Genomic DNA, 25,413 nt, shown 5'->3' on the forward strand with positions numbered 1-25,413 from the left:
CAGATATAGATTTGGAGAGCACTCTTTTTTTGTTTTTGTTTTGCCTCATTTATGTCCTGTCTGCATATTTTTTGGGTGTTCTCTCAGATATCCAGACGCTGGAGGCAAGCAGTGGGGAATGGCTATCTCTATCTTGCCTGACTTAGGAACTGGTTTCCATTCAAGATGCTGGTATCAACTTTTAAAGCATCTTGATTGGTTGGAGTGTTGCCTGCTTTTTTGGTCGTGTGTGTGTGTGTTGGTAGGGGGGATCTGAGCATCACCAGCTTTCCTTCTGCGAAACATTTTTTGTGGTGTCCACAACAGTTTCTCAGGTTTCCAAATATGCCCCCAAATCCAAAAAGGTTGAAGACCCTGAAGGGTAAGTGTTCAGGGGTAAACACCTGAGGGAATTCATAGAGGTGCAAACTAGCTTCCCAACTTTCATTGGCTCCTTGGCTTCCCAACTCAGGGGTTGGTGGGGTTGGGAGGGAGCTAAATAGCAGACATCTGTCCTTGGAGATACAGTTCAAATGCTCCACAATTGCTTCGCAACAGGGAACAGCCGGCCGATGCTGATAAGTTTCAGTCTCCAATGATCTAAGCTGGATTTGAAGTGATGCCTTCTAAGTGAAAGGTCAAGCAACCAGCCATGTGAAACACGCAGGCATTAGCTCAAGAAAATAGTGTATCTGAAGGTCAGCATTTAGAAATAAAGACTATACAGGGTAGCAGAATCAGCAAACCATTTCTGTATAGGCCAAAAGCACTGCCTCTGATCATTGCAATCTTACATCTGCTTAACTTTTGTCTCACCTTCACACAAGAGCTAAAATAAATGTTTCCATCTCAAGCATCCGCATGTTCAGATTCTTCTAGCATGAGCAACTTGAATATCACAGCTATTTTTGGAAAAGTAGTTTCTACGGTCTATTATACTAACCTGGCTCACAGTAAAAGCTGCTGTTTAATATATATATATATATATATATATATATATATATATATATATATATATAAATAAATATATATATATATAAACAGATTAGGTGTGTTACTGCTCAAACCTTTTACTTACACAACCAAATTATCTTGTTGTGTTTATTTACAAGATCAATTCCGCCAAAGCTTCCTGTAGCTGTTATTGTGTGTATGTTTTTGTACATCTGCGTGACAAGTGACTAGCGAGTCAAATATTATTGTAGTTATTAATGGCAATTCTGATGCTTTAACCAGTGGCATCACTCTAGTTGAATGGTGACTGTCAGGGAACTGCCATCGGAGCCTAGAGTGGAGGTAAGGCTCCCTAACGATGCAGGAGAAGGGACCAGCAGGGAGAGAGAGCAAACTTCCTTAGAGAAAGGAAATAGGAGGGACACCAGGAAGCAAGGGGAGACTGTGGAGGGAGGGCTCCGAGACTCTTCCACAGAGAGCAGCGGGGAGAGCCCAGGACCTCCGTTGGGCACGCCCACTCTGCGCAGGAGACTTCCGCGCAGAGAGGCTAGGCGGAGACTTGGGGTGAAAGAATTTTTATGTTGGAAGAAGTTCAGAAAACGCCCACTGACGGATTCTGCCAGCGACTGACACAGCCATGGAGAAAGGGCTGTCCAGCCAGGGAAAGGTTTAGCCAGGCAACGTTGCCTAGAGCTGCAGCACCCTTTACGCACAAGCAACCCCCAATTCCCTTTACAGTGACCAATGGCTATGTAAGCAGCATTGCAAAAAGTAATGAATATGCAGCATCATTATGTGCAGAGCCTACTCCTGATTTAAATGCCACCCCCCCCCCATTTACCGTATTTTTCCGTGTATAAGGCTAGGTTTTTTCCCTTTAAAATAATGTCAAGAATGTGTGGGCGTCTTATACACGGAGGCCATCTCCCCCCCTCCCATTTTCTTAAATTGGAGTCCCCAAAAATAGGGGGCGTCTTATACATGGGGATGTCTTATAGACGGGAAAATATTATATAATTATATATATTATATAATTATATATATTATATAATTCACTGGGCATCTTGAGACAAAGCAACATACTGCTCAACAGATGATACCTCAGTAGCAGGGTTGGGGAAAACCAGTGGCACTCTAAATGTTGAATGGCTTTAAAAGAGAATTAGACAAATTAACGGAGGTAAAAGGTAAAGGTACCCCTGCCCGTATGGGCCAGTCTTGCCAGACTCTAGGGTTGTGCGCTCATCTCACTCTAGAGGCCAGGAGCCAGCGCTGTCCGCAGACACTTCCGGGTCACGTGGCCAGCGTGACAAGCTGCATCTGGCGAGCCAGCGCAGCACACAGAACGCCGTTTACCTTCCAGCTGGTAAGCGGTCCCTATTTATCTACTTGCACTTTGATGTGCTTTCGAACTGCTGGGTTGGCAGGCACTGGGACCGAACGACGGGAGCGCACCCCGCCGCGGGGATTCGAACCGCCGACCATACGATCGGCAAGTCCTAGGCGCTGAGGTTTTACCCACAGCGCCACCCGTGTCCCTATTAACGGAGGAGAGGACTATTAATGGCAACTAGTCATGATGGCTATACTCTGCTGCCACAGTTCAAGGCAGCAATGCTTCTGAACACCAGCTGGCAGAAGCCCTAGGAGGGGAGAGTGCTCTTGTATTCAAATGAAGCTTGTTGGTTTCCCACAGTACAGTGGTACCTCGAGTTACGGACGCTTCAGGTTACAGACACCAGGTTACAGACTCTGCTAACCCAGAAATAGTACCTCGGATTAAGAACTTTGCTTCAGGATGAGAACAGAAATTGCGCGGCAGCGGGAGGCCCCATTAGCTAAAGTGGTACTTCAGGTTAAGAACAGTTTCAGGTTAAGAACGGACCTCCAGAACGAATTAAGTTCTTAACCCGAGGTACCACTGTAATCTGGTTGGCCACTGTGGGATGCTGGCCTAGATCACTAGATTCACTGATCCAGCAGGATCTTCTTAGGTTCTTATATTATTAAAGTTTATCCAAGTAGTATTTACTTGCTTTCCCAGTGTACTACAGAGAGGCTGCCTCTGTTACCGGGGCTGATGACTCAGGCGGAGAAGCTGACTCACTTGGCATCAATTACTTCCATCTTCTGAAACTTCTGCTCTAAAAAAGTGCCCTGCCTTGCCCATTGTGTTATGCTGTTAGCAAGAGAACCCGACGTTTTTAAAGCGGGTGACAATTAAGAAACTCTAAAAAACACAAAGCTTGTAAGCAGCAAACCAAATGTCTAAAAGCAACGGTAACTGTGCAGTCCAATTAAGATCGACGCGGCTGGTAACAGGGTGTAGGATTGCAGACTTAAGACAACAAACAGAAATGCAGGTTTAAACAACTTCCTTCCACGGGAGAGGCATCTCCCAACATACTGAAGGCTGTCTTTCAAAGAGAGGGTGCAAAGTTGTGCAGGGCACATTCTTTCGTCGCCTTGCAAGGCAGTCGTGTGCTGATCTCCGCAGGGCTTACTTCTGAGTAAACATGCCTAAGATCGGAATGCTTAAACGCACCCTCGGAGAGAAACGCCCCGAGCGAACATGCACAGCGGGCGGAGGCATTGCACGTCTGCAACCTCGCGCACGCTTCCTCGGAAATAAAACGCGAGCAAGCACCCACGGACGAGATCGGGATGCACAATGGTAAGAGGAGACCTCGGCTCCGGTGCATGCAAAAGGGGGGCGAAAGTCTCCTCTAGCAGCGCCTGGGGCTTCCTTTGCGCGCACACACACACCCGCCCTCCGAGGTGTCCTTGCAGCCCTGCTCTGTGCGCCCCCTGCAGCCGGGACTTGGCGGCGGCCCGCCACCCTCTCCCTCCTCCGAGGGGCGTACGAACCTGGCATAATGGCGTCCAGCGGGAAGGAAGGCCGGCCCGGCGAGGTTGGGAAGGTTCCTCGAGCTGCCGTCGCTGCCAGTCCCGCCCCTGCGAGCTCTGGCGGGCGCGTCTTGCTCCTTCCTCCCGGGCAGGCAAGCAGGCAGGAGGCCTTCCGGACGCGCCGCTGCGCTTGCAAGCCGGCCTCGGCCACGCGGCGCTCAGGCAAAGATGCCAGAAGGACCGCCGTAGGAGGAGCCGCCGCCCGGCTGACAAGGGGGGCAAGAAAGCGGCTTCTCCCTCGCTTCTCCTCAACAGAAGAGTCGCGCGCTTTCCCTTCTCACTTGTCTGGGCAGGAGGAAAAAGAGTTGCCCCTCCATTCCCGTGCGCAGCGAGGAGCAGGGAGCTGCAAACGCTGTTGCGATCCCAAGTGCTCTTGTTGGGGCCCGGGGCGCTGGGCTTCCTTTCTCCCAAGCGCCACGTTTTCCTTGGGAGTTCATCATGGTGCGGAGCAAAAGGGCAAACGGTGTGGTAAACGTAAAAAAATGAGCCTGCGCTGGATTAAGGCACACAGGGCGCCAAGCAAAATTGAGATGATAATAATAATTTATTGTTTATACCCTGCCCATTTGGCTGCGTTTCCCCAGTCACTCTGGGCAGCTCCCAACAGAATATTAAAAACAAGATAAAAGATCAAACATTAAAAACTTCCCTAAACAGGGCTGTCTTCAGCTGTCTTTTAAAAGTAAAATAGTTGGTTAGGGTTAGGGAGGGCGTTCCACAGGACAGGCGCCACTACCGAGAAGGCCCTCTGCCTGGTTCCCTGTAACCTCACTTCTCGCAGTGAGGGAACCACCAGAAAGCCCTTGGAGCTGGACCTCAGTGTCCGGGCTGAACGATGGGGGTGGAGATGCTCCTTCAGGTGAGAAGATCCATACCTGAGAAAATCTCATTTGGGAACTCCAGATTTTGGCCTCGCACAGCCACCATAATATGAAAGATGACCAAAGTCTGCCCCTGTATGAGCTACTGAGAAAGCCGCCTACTACCCTGTTTTTTATAAACTACCAAAAAATGTGTACGGTAAGTCCCCAACGTAGGCACATTGTGCACATTCAGCTTTATGCACTTGGCAAAAAAAAAAAAAGGCAGGCGTCCAGGGAAAAAAGACTTCAGCAATCCCACCCACTTTAGGCATGATCCCTAGAACGTAACCCCTGCCCATGGAAGTTGTGGGCTTACTGTATTGAGTTTTTGCTTGGGGGTGGATGCTGAAGTTAGGCCTGAGCCTAAGGGTGCTTCTAGGCTGACCCTACTTTCAGGTGGGATTGTACTGGCAAATCTAAGTTGTGTGATCAAAGTTGATTTGGAGCTCTCGTGCATCGAACCCACTTCCTTGAAAGATCAAACTTTTTGCAGTAAGCAAAGTAAGGGAGAAATGCGCTGGAAAGTATGGGATAGTGCATGCCTGCTTGCTTTTGGCACATCTCGCCTCCCCACAAGCAAATCTCTAGTGAATGCGCATTAAATCTCCCTGCAAACAAATCAGGGTAAATAAACAGATTGTCTGGAAGTGCCCCTGTTCTTTCTCAAGAATAGCAAATAAATGCTTCCTTAAAAATAAAAACATAAACATGTCAGGGAAGAATCTGATAACATGTTGTGGTCTTCCAGTCTGGATAAATCAAGTGCCTCCTTCCAGAAGCAGCATCCATCTACACTTCCTAGATCAGGGGTAGGCAACCTAAGGCCTATGGGCCTATGCAACCCAATCGCCTTCTCAATCTGGCCCACTGACGGTCTGGGAATCAGAGTTTTTTACATGAGTAGAATGTGTCCCTTTATTTAAGATGCATGTCTGGGTTATTTGTGAGGCCTGCCTGGTGTTTTTTACATGAGTAGAATGTGCTTTTATTTAAAATGCATCTCTGGGTTATTTGTGGGGCATAGGAATTAGTTCATTATTATTGTTTTTCAAAATACAGTCCGGCCCACTACATGGTCTGAGGGACAATGGACCAGCCCACAGCTGAAAAAGGTTGCTGACCCCTGTCCTAGATAGCTGGACCTGAGCAGAAAACTTGTACAGTCATACCTCTTGTTACGTTCGGTTCAGGTTACATTCTTTCAGGATACGTCCCGTGGCGACCCAGAAGTAACGGAATGGGCATGCGCAGACGCTCAAAATGACGTCATGCGCAGAAGCAGCGAATTGCGACCCGCGCAGACTCGGGTTTCGTTCTGCTCATGTTGCGAACGGGGCTCCAGAACGGATCCCGTTCACAACCAGAGGTACCACTGTAATGCTGTTAAAATGAATCGGGGGCAGAACTGCGCATGCCATACCAGTCCCAACAGCCACAGCCACTACACAAAACCTATGCTCACATGCAAGCACAAGGGGGGGGGAGCTCCAGAGGTGTTACACCCACCCAAAAACACTGAAACAAATCATCTTTGACTCCCAAGTGAAGTGGTTCAGAGCCCAATTCTCCCCAGTTTATGAGATTATCCCCATATTTGGGTAAACCTGAATTTACAGGGGGAAAGCATGAAGACTGGTGTTTGAGGGTAACATCATCTGGATTACCCAAACTAAATAGGAATGCAAACGCTGTAGGTCTCATTGAAAGCAAAAGGTTATAAATGGCCAGTGTGTGGGGTTCAACCTCAAAGAATTTGCACCATCTGCTAGCAGTGACCTTTCTTATATAGGGGGACCTCATGTGTGGGCTATGTCCAAAGTTGCTCTAAGTGCACTTTCATAGAAGAAAACTGGAAATCATGTGACTGCGTTTCCCAATGGCGTATGAGGATTTATTCAAATATGCCTATGGCAGGGATTATAATCTCTACATGGCCATCCACACACATATAGGCTGTCACAAAGTGAGCCACTTCAGTGCAATGGATGGAGTATTTGATTCATTATCATTCTAAATCTCCTATGTACAGTGCTTTTTTTCTTAAAAAATGTTTAGGGGGTACTCATTTTCCTACTTACCTTGAAATACTGCTCCTCAATGAGGCCAAACTTAGATTCACAAAATGTTTAGGGGTATGCGTACCCCCAGAAAAAAAGCACCGCCTATGTGTATTTACTTCCCAAGTGACATGCATGGAATTGCCCTGTAAAACATTATCTGTAGTTATAATTATTTCTTTCTAATGGTATAATTATCAAAGCTCTAAAAGGTTAAATTTGTAACCAATTTGAAATGCTTAGATAGGAACAATATTGAACCAAAGGACAAAATTCTATCAGCGTTTCCATTTCCATTTCTTGTCCTGTGAATTGAAATATAATTCATGACTATAAATAAGAGCTGATGGCACATTTAATTTTCTTGTAGTCTGAACGGTGAACATAAATTTAGACACAGAAAATTAATCGCCACTTTCGGAAACAATTAATTGTACAATTTCAAACAACATAATTTATTTTTTCACATAAGTTCTCAAATTTAAAAAATTCTACATTTTTCTGATTTGCATATGCAGTTTATTATTATTATTAGAAACATGAGCTCATCCATTTGTGTGCAGCTAGGAGATAAAATGCACTTTGATACGTTTTGTAGTATAAAAAAGCACTTCCCTAGCTAGGATTTGATGCTGCGATCCCAGGCCTCCCTTCTTGTAAGTAACCTTCATTACAAGAAAGCAGAGTGAAATTCCATCTGCACCACAGTGTCTCTTTAGATACCCACAAATACAGTTCGCAAAAATGCAGATAAAAATAGAAACTTAAAAATATAAGTTTGTAAAATAAATAAATCCGTATGGATTATGGCATATATGCAAATGTGTTGTGTATGCATTATTTGGTTATTGCTAAACGGTATAGGCTGTGATCATAGTGTATATATGCAAACCCACAATACTCCACTGTCCGCCAAAAATATACATGCATGTATCATTGGGGCAGTGCCCCATAGGCAACAGTGGCTAAATACAGATCTAAGATTGAAAGCAGAAATCACACTGATCCAACACTCTAATTTCCCATCCTGGGCATCTGATTAGCACTGTCATAATTAGATCAACATTAAATATGAAACTAAATATTATGTTAACTGCATAAAATTGACCTGTTGCTGGCATGATTAACAACCTACAGCTCACACCTCAGGATAATAAAATCAACTGTTTCATAAGAAACTAGGCATCTATATCTTCTCACCTGGGAGTAAGTCCAATGGAATTTCGTGGGACTTCCCTCTGAGCAAAGAATTATTCTATAAGTCTGCTAGGGAGTGCAACGTATTTGTCTCAGGGCTGGAAAGCAATTTGTGATAATGAGGGATGCATAACTTGGTAAGGAATGATTAACATTTGCTCATCTTCATTCTTCAAAATGAGTCCTGAATAAATTAACCAAATGAACCACCCTGGTTGTGAGTCCTTTCAGCTGAGAAATCCTCAGAGCTTCTGAGAACCCTAAACCATTAGGATGTGCAGCAGAAGCTATTGAAGGCCCAGCAGCCAATTTGGGGGCCAAACCACATACGTGTCACCCAGGCCATTTGTATTCAAAAATCTTCATATAACTAGAGCTATACATGCTTTGCACTCTAAGGGATCTTCATTGGGGCACAACAAATTTTTGGACATATAATTGAGATATTACAATGTTAGGGCAGTATCAAACTAACATACCCCCATCACTGCAAGGATTTCTGCTTGCACAGCTGGACTCATCATCTCCCTCTGTGTACACTCTGTTTCCTTCCCAAATCTGCTCCGGAAGGTTGGCAAAAACCCCTAGAACTGATTTAGGAGGCACATGGAGGGAGGAGAGGGGGAAAGTCCCATAGTGCAGGCAGAAATATTTGAACGGATGGGACAAACTTGTGCTACTTTGGATACAACTCTTGATATGTTAAAAACCATACTGAGCAGGTAGTTAGACTTGTGTTTCTTTGCCAAGCCAAACAACTTTCCAGCTTATGACTGCCAGGTGTATGTACCCAAGCATGGGCATAGCCAGGATTTTTGTTAGGGGCGGCTGGACTTTGGGGGTGGGGGCAGAATCAATGGTCAGTTAATTAAGTATTTCTATTGTTTTAAATGATGGGGAGGCAGCTGCCCCCCTTGGCCATGCCAATGTCCCCAAATGTTTAGACATGTACTTCTTTTACGCCTCAGTTGTTCTTGGCAGAGAACTCTGAATGTTCCTGAGCTGGCTCAGAGTTGTGATTTGAATATTGGGTTGCCATGCCCAAACACAACACGGACAATTACATCACACCGGCAGTGTTTTCATACTCATTCCCAGCATGATGCTTGAATTGTTGCACATTGAAATAATCGGTCCATTTTGTGCTAAGTTTATAACTAACCCCTGGATAAACATGGTTGCTACACACGATTTGAACCACCATCCTCCCATCAGCCACAGCCAAAGCATCAGGAGGGCACAAGGGTGAGGAACGCTGCCCTTATTTCAATCATGAATCATTTTTTAATATGCGTAAAATGAAAGGAAATATAGGTAAAGATCAGAGCCTGAACTAATCGGAAGCTCTCCTCACTTTGGCATAACTGACCATGGGAACAATGCCAGGCTTGTTTCGGATAGAATGAGTTGGGTGGAGTTCACAAAATGAAATGGCAATCAGAGTTGCACTAGATATTAACCCAGGCAACAACCTTAGAAACAAATAACCCTCTGTTGTGCCTGCATTTCACAGACATTCTTAGATCAACATGGTAGGGCGTTGCCTTATGGCTTATGCAGTCCTCATGCTGAGCTCTCACTGTCTCTGATGCACCAGCGGGGATGAGGAGAAGCAGTGGGAAAGCACTGTTGGGAAGAGTGTGATTCATAGATTTTTGAGTTTTTTGTCTATGGTGAAAATGCTTTTTTGCTGGGGGGGTGGAAGCAGTACAGTGTGATGCTACTGCTAGTTCTGCAACCCAGATGTCAAAAGGTCTAGAAGCAAGGAATTACAAACACTCAAGGGACCCCATTTAGTAGCCAATGTTTACCATCATTATACTAGCAACCAAGGAGTTGTTGCAAACTAATCATGTCAATCCATGTCCTGGTGAACTGATAAGGTGGCTAATGTGGAATAGGAACCAAGAGCAACATCTGAAGCAGCCTTGGTATGGCAGATTATGTAAGAGGACCCTTAAAGTTTGCCATTGCTAAGGAACTGTGTGTGCCCCCCCCAATAAATCCTCCATTTTACAGAAAGGTCCGGGAAAGTGCTTTTTTTGGGGGGGGGGGTACAATTGTACTTCCAAGCTGGAAGGAAAACACTAATCTAAATAATTTTGAAAGCAAGCCCACAGCCATCGCATGATAATATTAGTCACAGTAGCAATTCTGGAAGAATGTGCGTCTATTTTTGATCTGCAAATAAAATTATCAGTGTGGAAACCTTTCCCTTCAAGCATAATGTTTCATTGCATGTCCTTATGTGCTAAATATATACTAAAATATTATGTTGCCAGGTGTAGAAAACAAAAGCAGAAAGCTTTATACTGAAGAACAAGTCCCAAAATATTATTTTCAGTTGAAAAGGGTTAGCAGACCATATGACTACTATTTTCCTATCATCGCTGTACAGACAGATTCTTTGTTAAAGATAATGAACAGGAAGAATGACATATCCCAGCAATAAGAATGCAAAAGACATTCACACAAAAGGGACCAAGTCTGGGTGAATCAGACTTGCAGGCAGGCACTCCCTCCTCCCCCCCCCCAAAGTCACTTACAGCTGCTCTTGTTTTCAAAGCAAGGCTTTTTGTCTTGTCTTTTTAAAAATCCCACCTCTTTATGAACATAAGCTTTAGGAAAAATAATTCACTATGACTTACATTTTCTGAAGAGCATTGTCCATGGGTTTGGCAGCTTTTCCTGCTATGGCTGAAAGAAATCCATGAAATCGGCCAAGTTGAAAATCTGTCCCCTTACTGAAGTTGCTGTCAGGAACGGAAGTTCAGTGACGCCTTCGGGAGGGCGAAAAACGAAAGTAAAATCTGAGAGCCACCTTAAGGCTTTGGCCAGCAGAGGTCTTCATTCCGCCCTTGGAAAATAAATGGATACCTACTCGGTAAACGGTTCACAACGGAAGAAAGGGGTCACTGTGACCTGATCACATTTGTCCTTTAATATCAAGCAGCGAGGCTTTTGCAGTTTTAAAAACACTCGAGTAAAGCTATTAAACATGTACGCACACAATCGCTTCTGTTGAACTTCTCCAGCCTGTTCCAACACTTGCTTCTGCAAAAGCTGCCTTAAGTGCTTAAAATGGGATGTGCCAACAGGTGTACTGGCACACACTGTAACAAAACATTGCATACTTCCCACAGAAGTTTTGTGTTCCTGGCAGAAACGTTTTAAAAAACGACTGTGAAACCTTTTTACAAATTTTCCATGGCATAGTTCCAGGCATCTAAATAGCAATAGTACAATGTTTAATATAACAGATTAATCAGTTTTAAAACTATTAATCAACCTAAAAGGTGCCCCAAATTAATAACTGCAGCAGTTTTTTAAAAAATTAAAAAACTATACATTTAATACTTTTAAAAAATGAAGGTCGCAAGCACCATATTATTGAGCTTGCTGCTTTTTTCTCTTATGTGGAAAGAAACATCTCTTCTCAGAATATCTCAGCCATGACTAATAGACACAGAATCTTAAAAGTTGGAAGGTACACGACTCCTGCCCACAGGCTCAAACACCAACCTTCTGGTTAACAACCAGGTGCCCTGATCCACTGCGCCACTGGGGAGCTCTAAGCATCTAAGCTTGAAAAAGTACACTTTTCTTCCTTCAGAAATCATGTTTACCCATATGCAAGTTCAATGAATAGATTAACCATGAAACTCACATGAATGATTAAATGCATTACTTACTCCTGAGGTGGGAAGGCTCTGGCCCACAGCCTAATTAGGTTTAGCATCAGCCCCTGATGCGATAGTACCCCTTTATAGGTCTGGTAAAACCACAACGTCCGATTAAACCATAAATGCATACAAACCAGAACTACCTTAGATAATAATGGGCCATCCAGGGTAAAAGATACCTGGGTAGCCTAATCGTACCCTGGAGGCCTTTGCCCTACAGAATCAAAGATTGTAGAGTTGGAATGTATCCCAAGGGTCCAACCCATTGCAACCCCCCCCCCCAAGAATCTGGCCAGAGAGCACTAGTGGTGTTGAAGGTGGGCCAGTGGAAGTCCTCATTCTAGAAGTCCTCATTCTTTCAGTGCCTTTATGGACTTATTTGAGCTCCTGTTGGCTCGCCCTGTTAGGACCAATAGAAAGCCAGTAACATCTTGTACAGATTGTGTAGTGGGAGCTCAGAGATGGAGACTTCCCTGGAAGGATGGCTTGTCCAGGACTGAATGCTCTTTTATGCTGCCACTGCAAAAATGAACCCACAGGAGCTGCCTGCCGAAGTTCATTAGATGGTAAACACTGGAAGAGGTTACTCTCCACTGCTCTCATGTTTCTCATGCACTTCTTTCTGATGATAAGTAAATTTTACATGAGCAATAAAGCAAGTTCCGGGGGGGGGGGGAGATAGCTATCACAAACAAAGCATATTCGCAGGCATCGCCAAATGATCTGAGTGCAGTTTATTTATATAGCTGTAACTCTGCAGTTAATAGTACCAGATTGTTTAAATAAATTACAGTGTTCTAATATTGTCACTTCTGTATACACACCTACTGCTTCACATTAGTCCTTATCTCTTGCGCCATCCATTTCTTGCCTGCTCACAAGGCACACGACACATGCCCCAAACCTGTAGCAATATCACCACTCCTGCCACCTTCATTCTGGGTTTTTCCATCTTACTTTTATGATAACTTTTATGGTGACTTGCATTGTTCTACTGCTATGGCTTTCCATGTGAACCAGCTGGTCACTATTACTATTACTGCTATTGTTATAGGTTTTGGGGAGGATGGGATCCCCCTAAACCCAAGAAATTAATAAATGGTAAGATTTTGACCATTTGGGATAAGATGGGAGAAATTCTAGTTGCAGAGGAATTCCTGGGCTAGCCTATACAAAGTGACCTGTCCAAGCTAGAACCATTAAGAAACAATACAGGCTACTGAGGGCCATTGGCAATTCAAGAGAACAGTCCCCCCCCCCGCCCTGAAGTGTAAACAGAGACAGGATTTGGAAGCTTGCCAGGGTAACTGGGCATGTCATAGGAAGAGTTTGGGGCCTTTGGCAGAAAACTTGGGATAGCTGAGAAGAGCCCAGAACCATTTTGGCAGGTTGGCTGAAGGCAAGTAGAGAGAGAGATGCCTTGGATTCCACCTGCTGCACTGCTGTGAGGAACAAGCCCCTCTTGAGATGACCATGTAGTAAGATCTGGACTCCCTCCATCTAGATTCAGGTGTAAATATGTGAATAAATCATATTTTTTAAAGCTACTATAGCCTCCTCTGCATTCTCAGTTCTCCAAAGGAGCACAGACACTGGTTGGGGGTCAAGACCCCTGGAATCCCGTGGACGAGTGGCCTGTTACACTATAATTGGTGTGCATAGATTTGATCCTGCAGAGCTGGTTCTACACCACTCTCATCTCAGCACAGCCAGATTTAGGGCAGTGAGGGCAGTTCTCCTGCACAGGATATAATAAAATTAGTAGTAGTAGTACCTACTCAAAGTTGGGGGGGGCGCATCCAATTTTGTCCTCTCTCAGGGCAACACATTACCAAAGCGCCCCCCCCCCAACTTCCCATCTTCAGCCTTTAACTTTGAGGATGGAAGGTGGAAGTGAATTTGTAGGTATGAGGTTTATATTCCATTTTACTCTCAACAACTGGACAGCCCTCCTCAGTTTTGTTTAATGCTTCTTCTCAATGCCATGTAGATATCCGTGCTTAATTTGAAAGCTCTTTCCCCTGAACCTTCCATGTTAACTGGGGGTGAAGCTACGCTTGCGATTGTGTGAGGAATGTGATTACGCTGGTAGTACGGGTTTTCCGTAAACAGTTGGTGGGGAGGGAGAACCTCACACTCTCCAGTCAGGACCCTGTTACCCCAAGTGTCATTGGGTGTGGGCTTCTCCTCCTCCTCCCAGTTGTTAATGGGGCCGAGTCTCTTCTTTTTCTATTAACTCCCATTGGGAAAGGGCACTCTCCCCATAAACTTGCAGGCAGAAGGGAGATGATGATGTACCTCAAAAACAGCTGGGGTGGGATTTTCTTCCCCATACAAGTTAAAGTAGAGATCACACTCTCCATTAACTTGCATTAACTGTCAGTGCACATAGGGTTTTTAAAGGTGTCCTTTCAAGCACCACCTGATCCCCACGTGACTTAAGGCCCTCCTCCTTTTTAGTGCCCTTTGCATGCATTATAAGCAAGGCTGATGCCGTGTAGTATGTATGCTGTGCCCCATGAGCGGCGATTCATTCGTGCAAAACAGCAGCACAGCAATACCTCTGCCACCAATGAAAGGGGCTTCATGTGGACCATACCTTACCTTTTCTGTATCGGTTCAGCCAACGAATCATTTCCGTTTTGAATTTCCCATCTAGAAGTATAATATGTTATAAGCATCCCTGTAGCTTCCCCCTGTCTGTTCATCACTCTGTCTTCAAGTTCCTGTGGAAGAGCCATTCGATGAGCCAAAACCCATCACAAACACTCCCCTCCCGTGGTTTCCAGCCTATAAGCAGAGCCTGAACACAGCAGCACTCTCCCCTTCTGCTGTTTCCAGAAACTGGTGTTCAGAAGTACAGTGCCTTCAGCAGTGAAGGGAGAACATATCCATCGGGGTTAGGAGCCACTGATAATCTCTTCCTTCACAAATTTGTCTAATCCTCTTTTAAAGCCCTCCAAGATGGTGGCCAGCAATGTCTCCAAAGCTTAGTGTGTGAATAAATACCTACTTTTGTCTGTACCGGTATTTGCATCCCTGAGCCCCCTAAATGAGTCCATTTGAACACAGATAACATAATGCCTGAATTATTTTGAGCATCTGATGAAAGCTTTTGTTCACCAAAGGCTTTCAAGGGTTTGAGTTTATGAATAAGCTTTCATTTTATCCGAAGTGACTGCAGCTTTTCGTTTGATGTTTTAGTTTGATTTTTGCCTTCAAACTGTTGTTTTGTTTTAATTGTATGCCAACTGCCTTGGTAAAGGTAAAGGTAAGGTAAAGGACCCCTGGACTGTTAAGCCCAGTCAAAGGCAATTATGGGGTGTGGCGCTCATCTCGCTTTCAGGCCGAGGAACCCAGTGTTTGTCCACAGACAGCTTTCCAGGTCATGTGGCCAGCATGACTAAACCGTTTCTGGCACAACGGGACACTGTGACGGAAACCAGAGCACACGGAAACACCGTTTACCTTCCCCCTGTAGCAATATTTATTTATCTACTTGCACTGGCATGCTTTTGAACTGCTAGGTTGGCAGGGGCTGGGACAGAGCAATGGGAGCTCACCCCGTTGCAGGGATTCGAAACGCCGACCTTCCGATCAGTAAGCCCAAGAGGCTCAGTGGTTTAGACCACAGTGCCACCTGTGTCCCCAGCTGCCTTGGACAGCCATATGTGGGAAAGGCAGGATAGAAATCTTTTAAGTAAATGGATACCTTTAATATGGGCTAGCTGAGGTATGAGAAACTAAAAATAAAAGTTAGAAATGGAAGGTTTCCTCAGAATCTGAACAATGAAATCACATCTAAATTTGACATTTTTTTTCTTAATTAAAAATCTTTATTATAATCCCCTCATATTTATTGTGAAAAAATACATTTCATGTATTATCTGATATGCTTATAAAAACAGAGGATAAAATAAATTCGCAGTCATGTGCATTTGTCCTTGTTGCTGTCAAAAACCTTCACAGGCAGCAAAAGTACAAACTGTTAAGAACAGGGATACAGAAACATATACCGGATATACGTGCTTCCTTGTTTTCATGATAGGATCACCTTCTTTTTGGGAAAGCAAATTGCAGAAATGGTTTGCTGTTAAATTCTGAGATGTACTGTTTAATTTAAAAACAAAAAAACAGAATGCATTTTCAAATAACATTTGTCAGATCTGTTAAATCTGTTGATATTCTGACGTTTATTGTAACTGATACATGGGAACAATGCAGTGATTCATTTCTATACAGTGTTTTAAGGCACATTCAGCAGGTATCTCTATTCACATTTGGCTTTGGTCCAGCAAATCCTTCGTTGCGTTTATGAGACTGCCTATCCAGGTAAATGAGTATCCATTGTCCCCTGCGGTTCCTTTTCATGCCCATAGACCTCGACAACATGTATCGTACTTATGGTATGTATGGCAACGTTATGCCCCGGTCCCAGCTGTCTACCAAGTGAACTGCTGGGTTTGGCTGGTTTGCTGTGTAAATCGTTTTCTCCAAAACAGCCGGTCTCTGTGATGCCTCCAGCCCATTCGTCATGGAAGCTGGAAAAGAAAAGAAACCTTTTAAAAATTTAGATAAAACTATAGCCTTGATATAGTATTGTCATTGGATTTCTCTCCCCTCCCCCCCCCCCGCCACCGCAGTGAAGAAGTTGTCAATAAATAGCAGAGCAGATAAAAATCTAGAATACCCAATAAATAAAGCACGCCTCGCACCAGGTCTGCCAACCAAGGCCTGTTGTCTGGTACCACAAGACAGGGAGTTGTCGTTTCCTTGGGAGGTTCAGTTACCTCCCTCACTGTTTAGATTTGCTTATCATATCTATACATAATTTTTATTAAGTTTTCTGTTTTACAATTTAAAATACTCATTTTACATCCTTTAGATGTCAATGACTTCCCTTCTTCTTTTTCCGTGGTTCATTTTACATATCATAAATCCCTGAACGTTTTACAAAAACTATACCACTCAGTATTCCATTATTGCATCCATCAAAACTTGTTTACACTGTGTTGAACTTATCTTAATGCTGCCAGCGTTTTCAGCTGTATACAGTTATTTCCCATATATTCAATAAATGTTTTCCAATCTTCTTTAAACGTATGTTCTTCCTGCTCTCTTACTCTATATGTTAAGTCTGCAAGTTGTGCATATTCTGTCAACGTAAGTTGCCATTCTTTAGTTGGGACCTTGCTCGTTTTCCATTTGGGGGCTAACAAAACACAGCCCGTAGTAGTAGCATACATAGATAACCTTTTTTTAAATTAAAAAAAGGGGGGGTTGCTTATCCACTCTGTCTACAGCAGATCTTACCAGCTTGCTTATTCATTTGTTTATAACATTCCTAGATCTTGTATTTCCACCTTGTGGAGCTGTTCCTAGATTACTTCCAGGTCTGGGGACCTTTTTTCAGTCTGAAGCCTTATTCAGTTCTGGGCACCTGGTGGGGGGGGGACCACACCCCAGTGGTGGGAGGTGCCAGAGGCAAAAGTGAGTAGAGCCACTAAATTTTACCTTTGTACAGGTAAAATTTTACATCTTTGCATTTTCTACACATACCTCTGTATCCTCCATCCCAGCAAGCAAGAGACATTCTCAGAGTTCAAGGACACATTCCAGCCAGGCAAAATCCACGCAAAGAAGGGCAAAGCAAGGTTGTGAGGAATGTGACCTGAGGAGAAGCCTGTAGGCTACATAGGGAGGTCTGGAGGACCATGTGTGGCCTATGGGCCTGAAATTTCCCACTCCTGTTCTAAATGGAGATTTTATAAGTTTCTGCACAGGTGGACAGTATACCTTTAAAAACATACACACATGATTTTATGGCAGACAATTTGATGCCTTCATAAAAGCTCAATATATTTTTTAGCTAATACAGTCGTACCTTGGTTTTCAAACAAAATGGGTTCCAACAGTCTGTTCGACTTCCGAAACATTCGGAAACCAAGGCAATGCTTCCGATTGGCTGCAGGAGTGTCCTGCAGCCAATCGGAAATTGCGCTGGACATTCGGCTTCCGAGGCAAAGTTCACAAACCAGAACACCTGCTTCCGGGTTTGCGGCGTTCAAGTTCCAAGTTGTTCACGAACTAAGCTGTTCAAAAACCAAGGTACGACTGTACTAGACAAATACAAGTCTTTTTAATAATAATGATAGGTGTGTCATGTAGGCTACTGGAACCATATTAGAGATCCCTGAAGCTATTTCTCAGAAGAGACTTCCACTTTTTTCTCATATTAGCTTAGCACAGCCAAAGAGGAAATCAATATATTTCAACAGGAAGTACTGTAGAGGTGTGCAGATTGCTTAACAACTGCCGTTCAAGGGCAACACGTTGTAAAATACACGGTTCAAAAGCAAGTACTTTGAGAAGCCACAGAAAAATCAAAGGATAAAGATTTTACAATCAAACGTTGGAAACCGACATCCAACACAAAATGTTATTGACCTAATTTTTGACTTATAGGAATCAGCTTGGGAGGAGGGGGAAGGCTACAGCAGTTACAGGTAACATTTTCCTTTATCCCGTATGTTGTCAAAAGCACGTGCTTCCCCTATTGTGTCATATACAGAATTCAATTTTCTTGAGGTAATAATACAAGTGGTTGCAGGTCAAAAGCCAAAGTGATATAACGACAAGGGAGGAAAGGAGGCAGGAAGATAAAGATTACTTCAGGGAAAAGGTGTGGTTGCTTTCTGCATTTATATCTGATTGCTAGATATCAGGTGACACATAAAAACTACTTTTATTTTCACGGCCTCTGTGAGGAGGAGTGTTTTCAAAAAAGAAAAAACCCTTCCAGATAGAAGCATTTTTTTTAAAAAAAAAAGTTACGTTCTCTTTACACTACAGTTGCTTTCCAACTTCTATAATTGATCCCAGAGTGATAGTGTTCTCTGAAGCTTTATGTCGGAGTGTTCAAGAGTCTTTTGGAGAGTGTCAAAGAAAACAAATGATATCTGGATAAACGATGCCCTTTGCATCTGGCTAGATAGTGTGCAAATGCCACCAAGGACTAGATATGAAAGCCTTGATAAATTCGAATTGACTCAAATAACAACGATCTGACTCAGTATGATTTGTCCACTGCAGGTATAGACGCTGGAAGTTGTGGGAGAGGAGGGAGATAGGAATGTGTTTTCACAAATTTTGACCCCACCACATACACACAAAATCTTGTTTCCCTCAGCCATATCATTGGTTCCTTTTACTGTCAACTCTTTATAGCAATCGCAATGTAGTGTACAATTATATTATATGCACTTGCATTCTGTTGAAATCAAGGCCACTTCTGCACATCTAACTCAGTGCCTGGTTCTGCTCAGTTTCTAAAGGAAATTGCTTGGCCAAATTCTTCACTTGCATCAGCATATAAAATCCTAGTAACAATTTCATCTGTTAGAAGAAGAAGAAGAAGAAGAAGAAGAAGAAGAAGAAGAAGAAGAAGAAGAGTTTGGATTTGATATTCCGCCTTTCACTCCCTTTAAGGAGTCTCAAAGCAGCTAACATTCTCCTTTTCCTTCCTCCCCCACAACAAACACTCTGTGAGGTGAGTGGGGCTGAGAGACTTCAAAGAAGTGTGACTGGCCCAAGGTCACCCAGCAGCTGCATGTGGAGGAGCGGAGACGTGAACCCGGTTCCCCAGATTACGAGACTACCGCTCTTAACCACTACACCACACTGGCTCTCGAGGTTAACAAACTCCCCTGTCATCATGGGACATGATTCTGCTGAAGAGATAAGCAACTAGTTGTGCATTAATGTCTGGTGCCCAAGTTGCACATCCCCACTGGTAATAAAAAGGAAATGTCTCCACTGTGCTTGAAGGGGTGTAAGGCTCATGGGATTAATGGCACTTGTAGAGGGAATGTGAACATGTGATAAGATTTGGGGGCAACATGAGAGAGATCATGAAATGGCAGGCTGGAAGGACTCATATGCCAGCTCTTTAAAGAGAGGTGCATGTATGGGATATTGTGAAATACTGCCACACCTGGTGACTTTCATAAAACATGGCATCCCTTTATCTTCCATCAGAAGGATGGTTTCTGTTATGTACTGAAGTTCTCACCCTGGGCCAGCAGGGGGATACTGTAGATAGTTATGCAAGTGAAGGATCGAAAGTGGCGTTCAGTGATTGGATAGTTTGTATGCAAATGAAGGATCGAAAGTGACGTTCAGTGATTGGATAGTTTTAGAAAGTTGCTGCAGTTACGTTGTTCTGGAGCTCTATATAAGCAGGCTGACTGAGCTCTTCAGTCCAGTTCTGTTCCAGCTTACAAATAAAGAGCTGCTTTGGAAGAATCGCTGTGTCGTCTGATATGTTCACCCACAACTTAACAGTTTCTGTGTTCATAGACCACCACAAGCTTGGATACTTGTATGAAAAGGAACTCTAGGATTTCTTTTAAAATGCCCATGGACACTAAGAGGGTGGAAGTGCTATATGTGATGTATTATTTGCACTCTTTGGTCACTCTATCTGATTGATCATTGTTCATTCTTCTCAACACTTTGATAAGTCTATTTGATTTTTAAGAATGCCTTTCTCCAATTCATTAGTGTTCTGATGAGAATCCACATGAACACCCATATCAGCAAACGCATGCAGAAGGTTGCATTCATAAGCAGATCTGTCTTGCTGGATCAGCGGGAGGCTGTCTTATTTTGTTGTTGTGTGCAGCTTTGATCTCAGTTTGCATCCCTCCATTCATTATACAACAGATAGAAAAAGACAAGTGATCACCAGTTGAGTTCAGAAGAATCAACTTAATTCCCCTTTGTGTTGTTCCTAATGATAATAATGCGAACAGGACTTGCAATAAAGACTTCAGCACTGTAAGACATAACAAGTATGCTCTTCTGTTTCCTGATTGACATTGGAAATTGCTTTGCACGGGAATTTCTTTTGAAAGGTGGTGGGTAGAAATTTTCGCTTGTGTTACAATGCACAACATTTTGGTGGGAATAATGCAGCTGTTGTGGAAACAATAATGGCTTGAATATGACAAAGCATACAGAGTACAATGTTTGCAACAAGATTTTATAACATAATTTCATGGTTGTGGTAAACCTTCGCCCCCAGCCGCCTGCCCCTCCCTCACCTGTCTTTGCTCTCCGGCCAGTCCAGGCTTCTTGAGCAGGGCTGGTAGGCGGGTTCACACTTTTTACAGAACCAAAACCAAATAAACCCGGTAGGGCTGCCACCACTCCCTCTGTTCCCGGGGACCCAGAACCACAACCCAGGGAGTAGGCTGTGACCCGTTATTCTTGGCTATCCCCACTCTACAAGTTGCATCCGCAGACTTGCAGACAGAAATTCTACGGTAGAGCGTAACCAAGCGTAAGGCTAGGATTTAGCTATTCCCCCGGAAAGGCACATAAACCAAACAGTTTCTTCTTTAAAAAATTTATTTTAAAAGAACAACAGAAAACATGCTAAAATAGCAGGCACTTCTTTGGCAAGTTACAAGCAAGGAAAATAAAGACATTGTAAAATCTAACTGACTTACATACTCACAACTAAGGGATAGATAGAATAGTTAGAGTTCTTCCAGAGTTCCGCATTCAAAGTCTTTTCCGATTCTCCATCACAAAGGATGAAAGGACGGCTGCTAGGTGGAACATCAGCAGCTGGGCGGTTTGCGGATTGCAGAGCGCGCTTTCTCAGCCATTTCCAAGATCTTTTATCCCCAATTTCCAAGTAGCGTCGGAACCCCAAAACCAATCATAACTCCTGATTATTTTTTGAATTCGCCAATGACGAGCTTGTGGACTAATCAATCTAACTCCTGGCAGCTGGACTCATTAAGAACCCAGAGCCTAAATCAAAGGGTTCCTCCCTTTCCGTGAAACTTATGTAAATTCACATTCTCAGGCAATCAAGGCCAGATAACATCACTGAGGGAATGCACTTAACTTCGGACCCAGGTGTCAAAGCTTTCATTAAATCAAGGGGTTTCCTTTCCCATAGTAAATCTCTCACACTCTGGGAGCCTGCGAGTCTGAGGTTAAAGGGACAGAACTTATATCCCATGGTCCTTGTGGCTAGCTGGTTACCCACAAGGCCTCACCCTTGTTGCTTGACCAAGGAATAGCTTCCAACTAAACCTAACTTTACTACAGTTATAATACAACTAAAATTTATCTTAATCAAAGGGTTTGGGAAGAGTATACCAAAAGCCCTATTTATTTTGAGCTTTTATCCTGCATTTTTATCTTGTGAACCACCCTGAAATACTTGGGTGAAGGGTGGTGTAAAGGGAATTGGGGGTTGCTCGTGCGTAAGGGGGCTGCTGCTCTAGGCAACGTTGTCTGGCTAAACCTTTCCCTGGCTGGACAGCCCTTTCTCCGTGGCTGTGTCAGTCACTGGCAGAATCCGTCAGTGGGCGTTTCCTGAACTTCTTCCAACATAAAAGCTCTTTGACGCGAAGTCTCCGCCTAGCCTCCCTGCGCGGAAGTCTCCTGTGCAGAGTGGGCGTGCCCAACGGAGGTCCTGGGCTCTCCCCGCTGGTCTCTGTGGAAGAGTCTTGGAGCCATCTCTCCGAAGTCCTTCCCTGCTCTCCTTTCTTCCTGGTGTCACGCCGATTTCCTTCCCCAAAGGAAGTGTTCTCCTGCATCGTTGGGGAGCCTTACCTCCACTCTTGGCTCCGATGGCAGTTCCCTGACAGGTGGTATATAAATTTAATGAATAATAACATGATAATATTAATATCCAGAGTTCAAATCATCCACATTTCACTAGGTGATGGCATAGCCAAAAGAAGTTCTCCAGCAACTCACAGGGGCAAATGCTCCTCCAGATTATGGAGTCTCAAGCCGTTTGGGGCTTTAACAGAAGCACCTTGAATTTGGTTCACTACAAGTAGCCCGTGCACAGTGTTCTATGATTTCATGCAGCTGTGCTGATCAGCAATCTCTCAGCTGCATTTTGCACTACCTGCAATTTCGGAACCCTGTTCAAAAGCAATCTCACAAAGATCACATTGGCATAGTCAACCCTGGCAACATGGATTACTGTACTAAGGTATCCCTGTCCCTGAACAGCCAGAACTAGTAAACCAGCCAAACTGGGAAACAGATGCTCTGCACCACCACAGCCATGAGCCTCCAGCAGCAAGGTTCAAGGAAGAACCCCAGACTACGCACCTGATCCTTCAGGGGTATGCAATGCCATCCAGAAGATCATTCAAATCTCAGACCAGATCTACAACACCTCCATCTTGTCAGAAGCCAACTTCAGTTTATTGGCCCTGATCCAATTCACTGACACCCCAAACTCTGACTTAGCACTTGAGCAGCTTCTCCTGACTCTTACGGAAAAGGGAGCTGGATGTTATCAGCATACCAATGACACTTCATCCCCAGTCCCTTGATAATCACTTCAAACGGCTTCATAACTATCATAAATAAAACGAGGGGCAAGCTGGATCCCTGTGAGACCCCACAGCACAATTGCCATGGGGCTGAGTAAAAGTTCCCAAAGCTACTCTCTAGAATTGGTCCTGGAGCTGGAGGCAGAACAACCAGAATCTCATGTCTTTTGATTCCCAGCCCACAGAGCCAATCCAGGAAGATACTATGATATTTAAGTCTGTTGCAAGATGAGGGGAATTAGCAGGGTCACACTCTCCACATCCTTCTCCCAATACAGACAGATCATCAGTCAGGATGACCAAAGCTGTTTCATGCCAAAACCAAGTCTGAAGTTGGATTGAAAAGCATCCAGCTAATTGGCCTCCTTTAAGTATGCCGGGCACTGAACAGCCACCACCCACCCTTTGGGCTCTCAAAGAGGATATGAAGGCTGGATAGCTCAGCTGGTGAGAGCATGAGTAACTGGGTGGAAGTTGTCACACACTTCTGGGTCCAGAGACTGCTTCTTAAGGAATTTATCTGGGACTAAGCCCTGTTTTGTGGAAGAAAAGGAGAATATATTTTTTGAGTAGAAGCAATAAAATTAGAGTCTGCAGCCATGTTCATGCCCAGCTGGCTGCCCTCAAACAAGAAAATGCTTTTGAACATAAGAAGAAAGGAAGGATGCTGCAATGCCCAGCTGCAGTGACTAGTGTCTGCCCGAGTGGGCCCTCTTTTGTCCATGATGGCGCAGATGTTGCTCCCATCATCTGCCAACTTCCTGAGATCCAGCCCCAGCTGTGCTGCAGCAGACTTTGGATGTGCCTAAAAACAACTGGGCAAGTACCGTATTTTTCGCCCTGTAGGATGCACTTTTTCACCTCCAAAAATGTAGGGGAAATCTGTGTGCGTCCTATGGGGTGAATACAGGCTTTCGCTAAAGCTTGGAGAGTGAGAGCGGTCGGTGCGCAACGACCCCTCTCGCTCTCCAGGCTTCAGGAAGCTATCAGCAAGCCTGGGGAGCCCGCGGGAGTTCCCGCAGGGCTCCCTACGCTGCGGATAGCAGCCTGCCGCCGGGCGCGCAGGGTGCCCTGAAGCAGAGCCCCACGCGCCGGGCAGACATCCGCAGTGTGGGGAGCCCTGCGGGAGTTCCTTCGGGGCTCCCCAGGCTGCGGATAGCAGCCTGCCACCCGGCGCACGGGGTGCCCTGAAGCAGAGAGCCCCGCGCGCCGGGCAGACATCCGCAGCGTGCGGAGTCCTGCGGGAGTTCCCACGCTCTGCTTCAGGGCGCCCCGCGCGCCGGGCAGACATCGGCCAGCCCCACAAGCTCGGGGGACAGCGGGGAGGTGCAGCGCCACCATCCCACTGTTCCCCAACGTGGTTTTGGGGGGGAAATAAAGGGAAATTTTTTTCCTTTATTTCCCCCCCAAAAAAAAAATAGGTGCGTCCTATGGGATGGAGCGTCCTATGGGACGAAAAATACGGTACTTGGTGAAGCCAAAGGACAGAATCATCAGATTAAAAAGAAATCCCCTTGCCTTCTAGGAACACCAAGTAGCATCAAGCCTTAAAGGTCACCAGAAGTCAAAAAGCTTCTGAACACAGAGGAGAAAAGAGAATTTTGACATTTGATGATAAAAAAACAAAATTTTAAATGCAGTTTAACTTTCTAAAGTTAACTTTCCAATCTTTTCACTTACAGTACACCATCTTGAAAAATACATTTGACCCTATTTCACAAAGATTGCAACCTTTACAAAAAAATTTAACTTGCTACCAATTTGACAGCCTACTCCCTCAATTTGCCCCCACAATGCTGCTAAGTACTGAGGTGTTGAAGCCTACTCATAGCACTTTAACTGTCACATATATATATATATATATATATATATATATATATATATATATATATATATAAGTTTAAGCACATGTAAATTCTTGGTTAATTTATGAATTTTCTGCCAAAGGATACATCAATGGCCACCAGCTTAGATGCCTTTAATAGCTGACTAAAACTTAGTGCAATCCTAAGAACAAAAGATCTGGGCAAAGGCCTGTCTAGGCCAGCATCCTGTTCTCACAGTGGCCAACCAAATGCCTATGGGAACAAGCAGGGCCTGAGCACAACAGGCCTCTCCCCACTTTGTGGTTTACCAGCAACTGATATTCAAAGGCTAGGCCTACTCAGAAGTAACTCCCTCTTCATCAGATATAACCTGTACAGTCCTATATACGTAGTTTGGGCCAGGTTCGACTAAATAGCTGTGTTAGTGGGAGCCACTGCAATGAGTCCCACTAGTGTAATGGGACTTTCCACACGTCTCACTTCTGTCCCCGTTTCCTCCTTGGGAAGGTCAGGAGATCTGCCCAGAACACCCAACAGGAAGGAGGAGAGAGGAGATTGTTCTATCAAGCAAG

General features: G+C 44.4%; 2 protein-coding genes across 6 annotated transcripts in view; both read right to left on the bottom strand.

Moving 5' to 3' along the window:
• CARD19 (caspase recruitment domain family member 19) overlaps positions 1–10,761 on the bottom strand; it is a 31,694-nt gene extending 20,933 nt beyond the window's left edge. Inside the window, exon 1 of one of the 5 annotated variants that reach the window (XM_053377788.1) lies at positions 10,606–10,752. In XM_053377788.1, coding sequence (XP_053233763.1) covers positions 10,606–10,621 — 16 coding nt within the window. In that variant the 5' untranslated portion in view covers positions 10,622–10,752. Of the gene's footprint in view, positions 1–3,801; positions 4,218–10,605 lie in introns of those variants that run through there. The other 4 variants (XM_053377790.1, XM_053377789.1, XM_053377791.1 and 1 more) reach the window with 4 other exon arrangements.
• A 5,030-nt stretch (positions 10,762–15,791) lies between these two features.
• Positions 15,792–25,413, bottom strand: part of SUSD3 (sushi domain containing 3) — a 60,000-nt gene continuing 50,378 nt past the window's right edge. Inside the window, exon 5 of the mRNA XM_053377795.1 lies at positions 15,792–16,181. Coding sequence (XP_053233770.1) covers positions 15,965–16,181 — 217 coding nt within the window. The 3' untranslated portion in view covers positions 15,792–15,964. The remainder of the gene's footprint in view (positions 16,182–25,413) is intronic.

Source organism: Podarcis raffonei, chromosome 2, assembly GCF_027172205.1.
Source record: "Podarcis raffonei isolate rPodRaf1 chromosome 2, rPodRaf1.pri, whole genome shotgun sequence".
Taxonomy (NCBI): domain Eukaryota; kingdom Metazoa; phylum Chordata; class Lepidosauria; order Squamata; family Lacertidae; genus Podarcis; species Podarcis raffonei.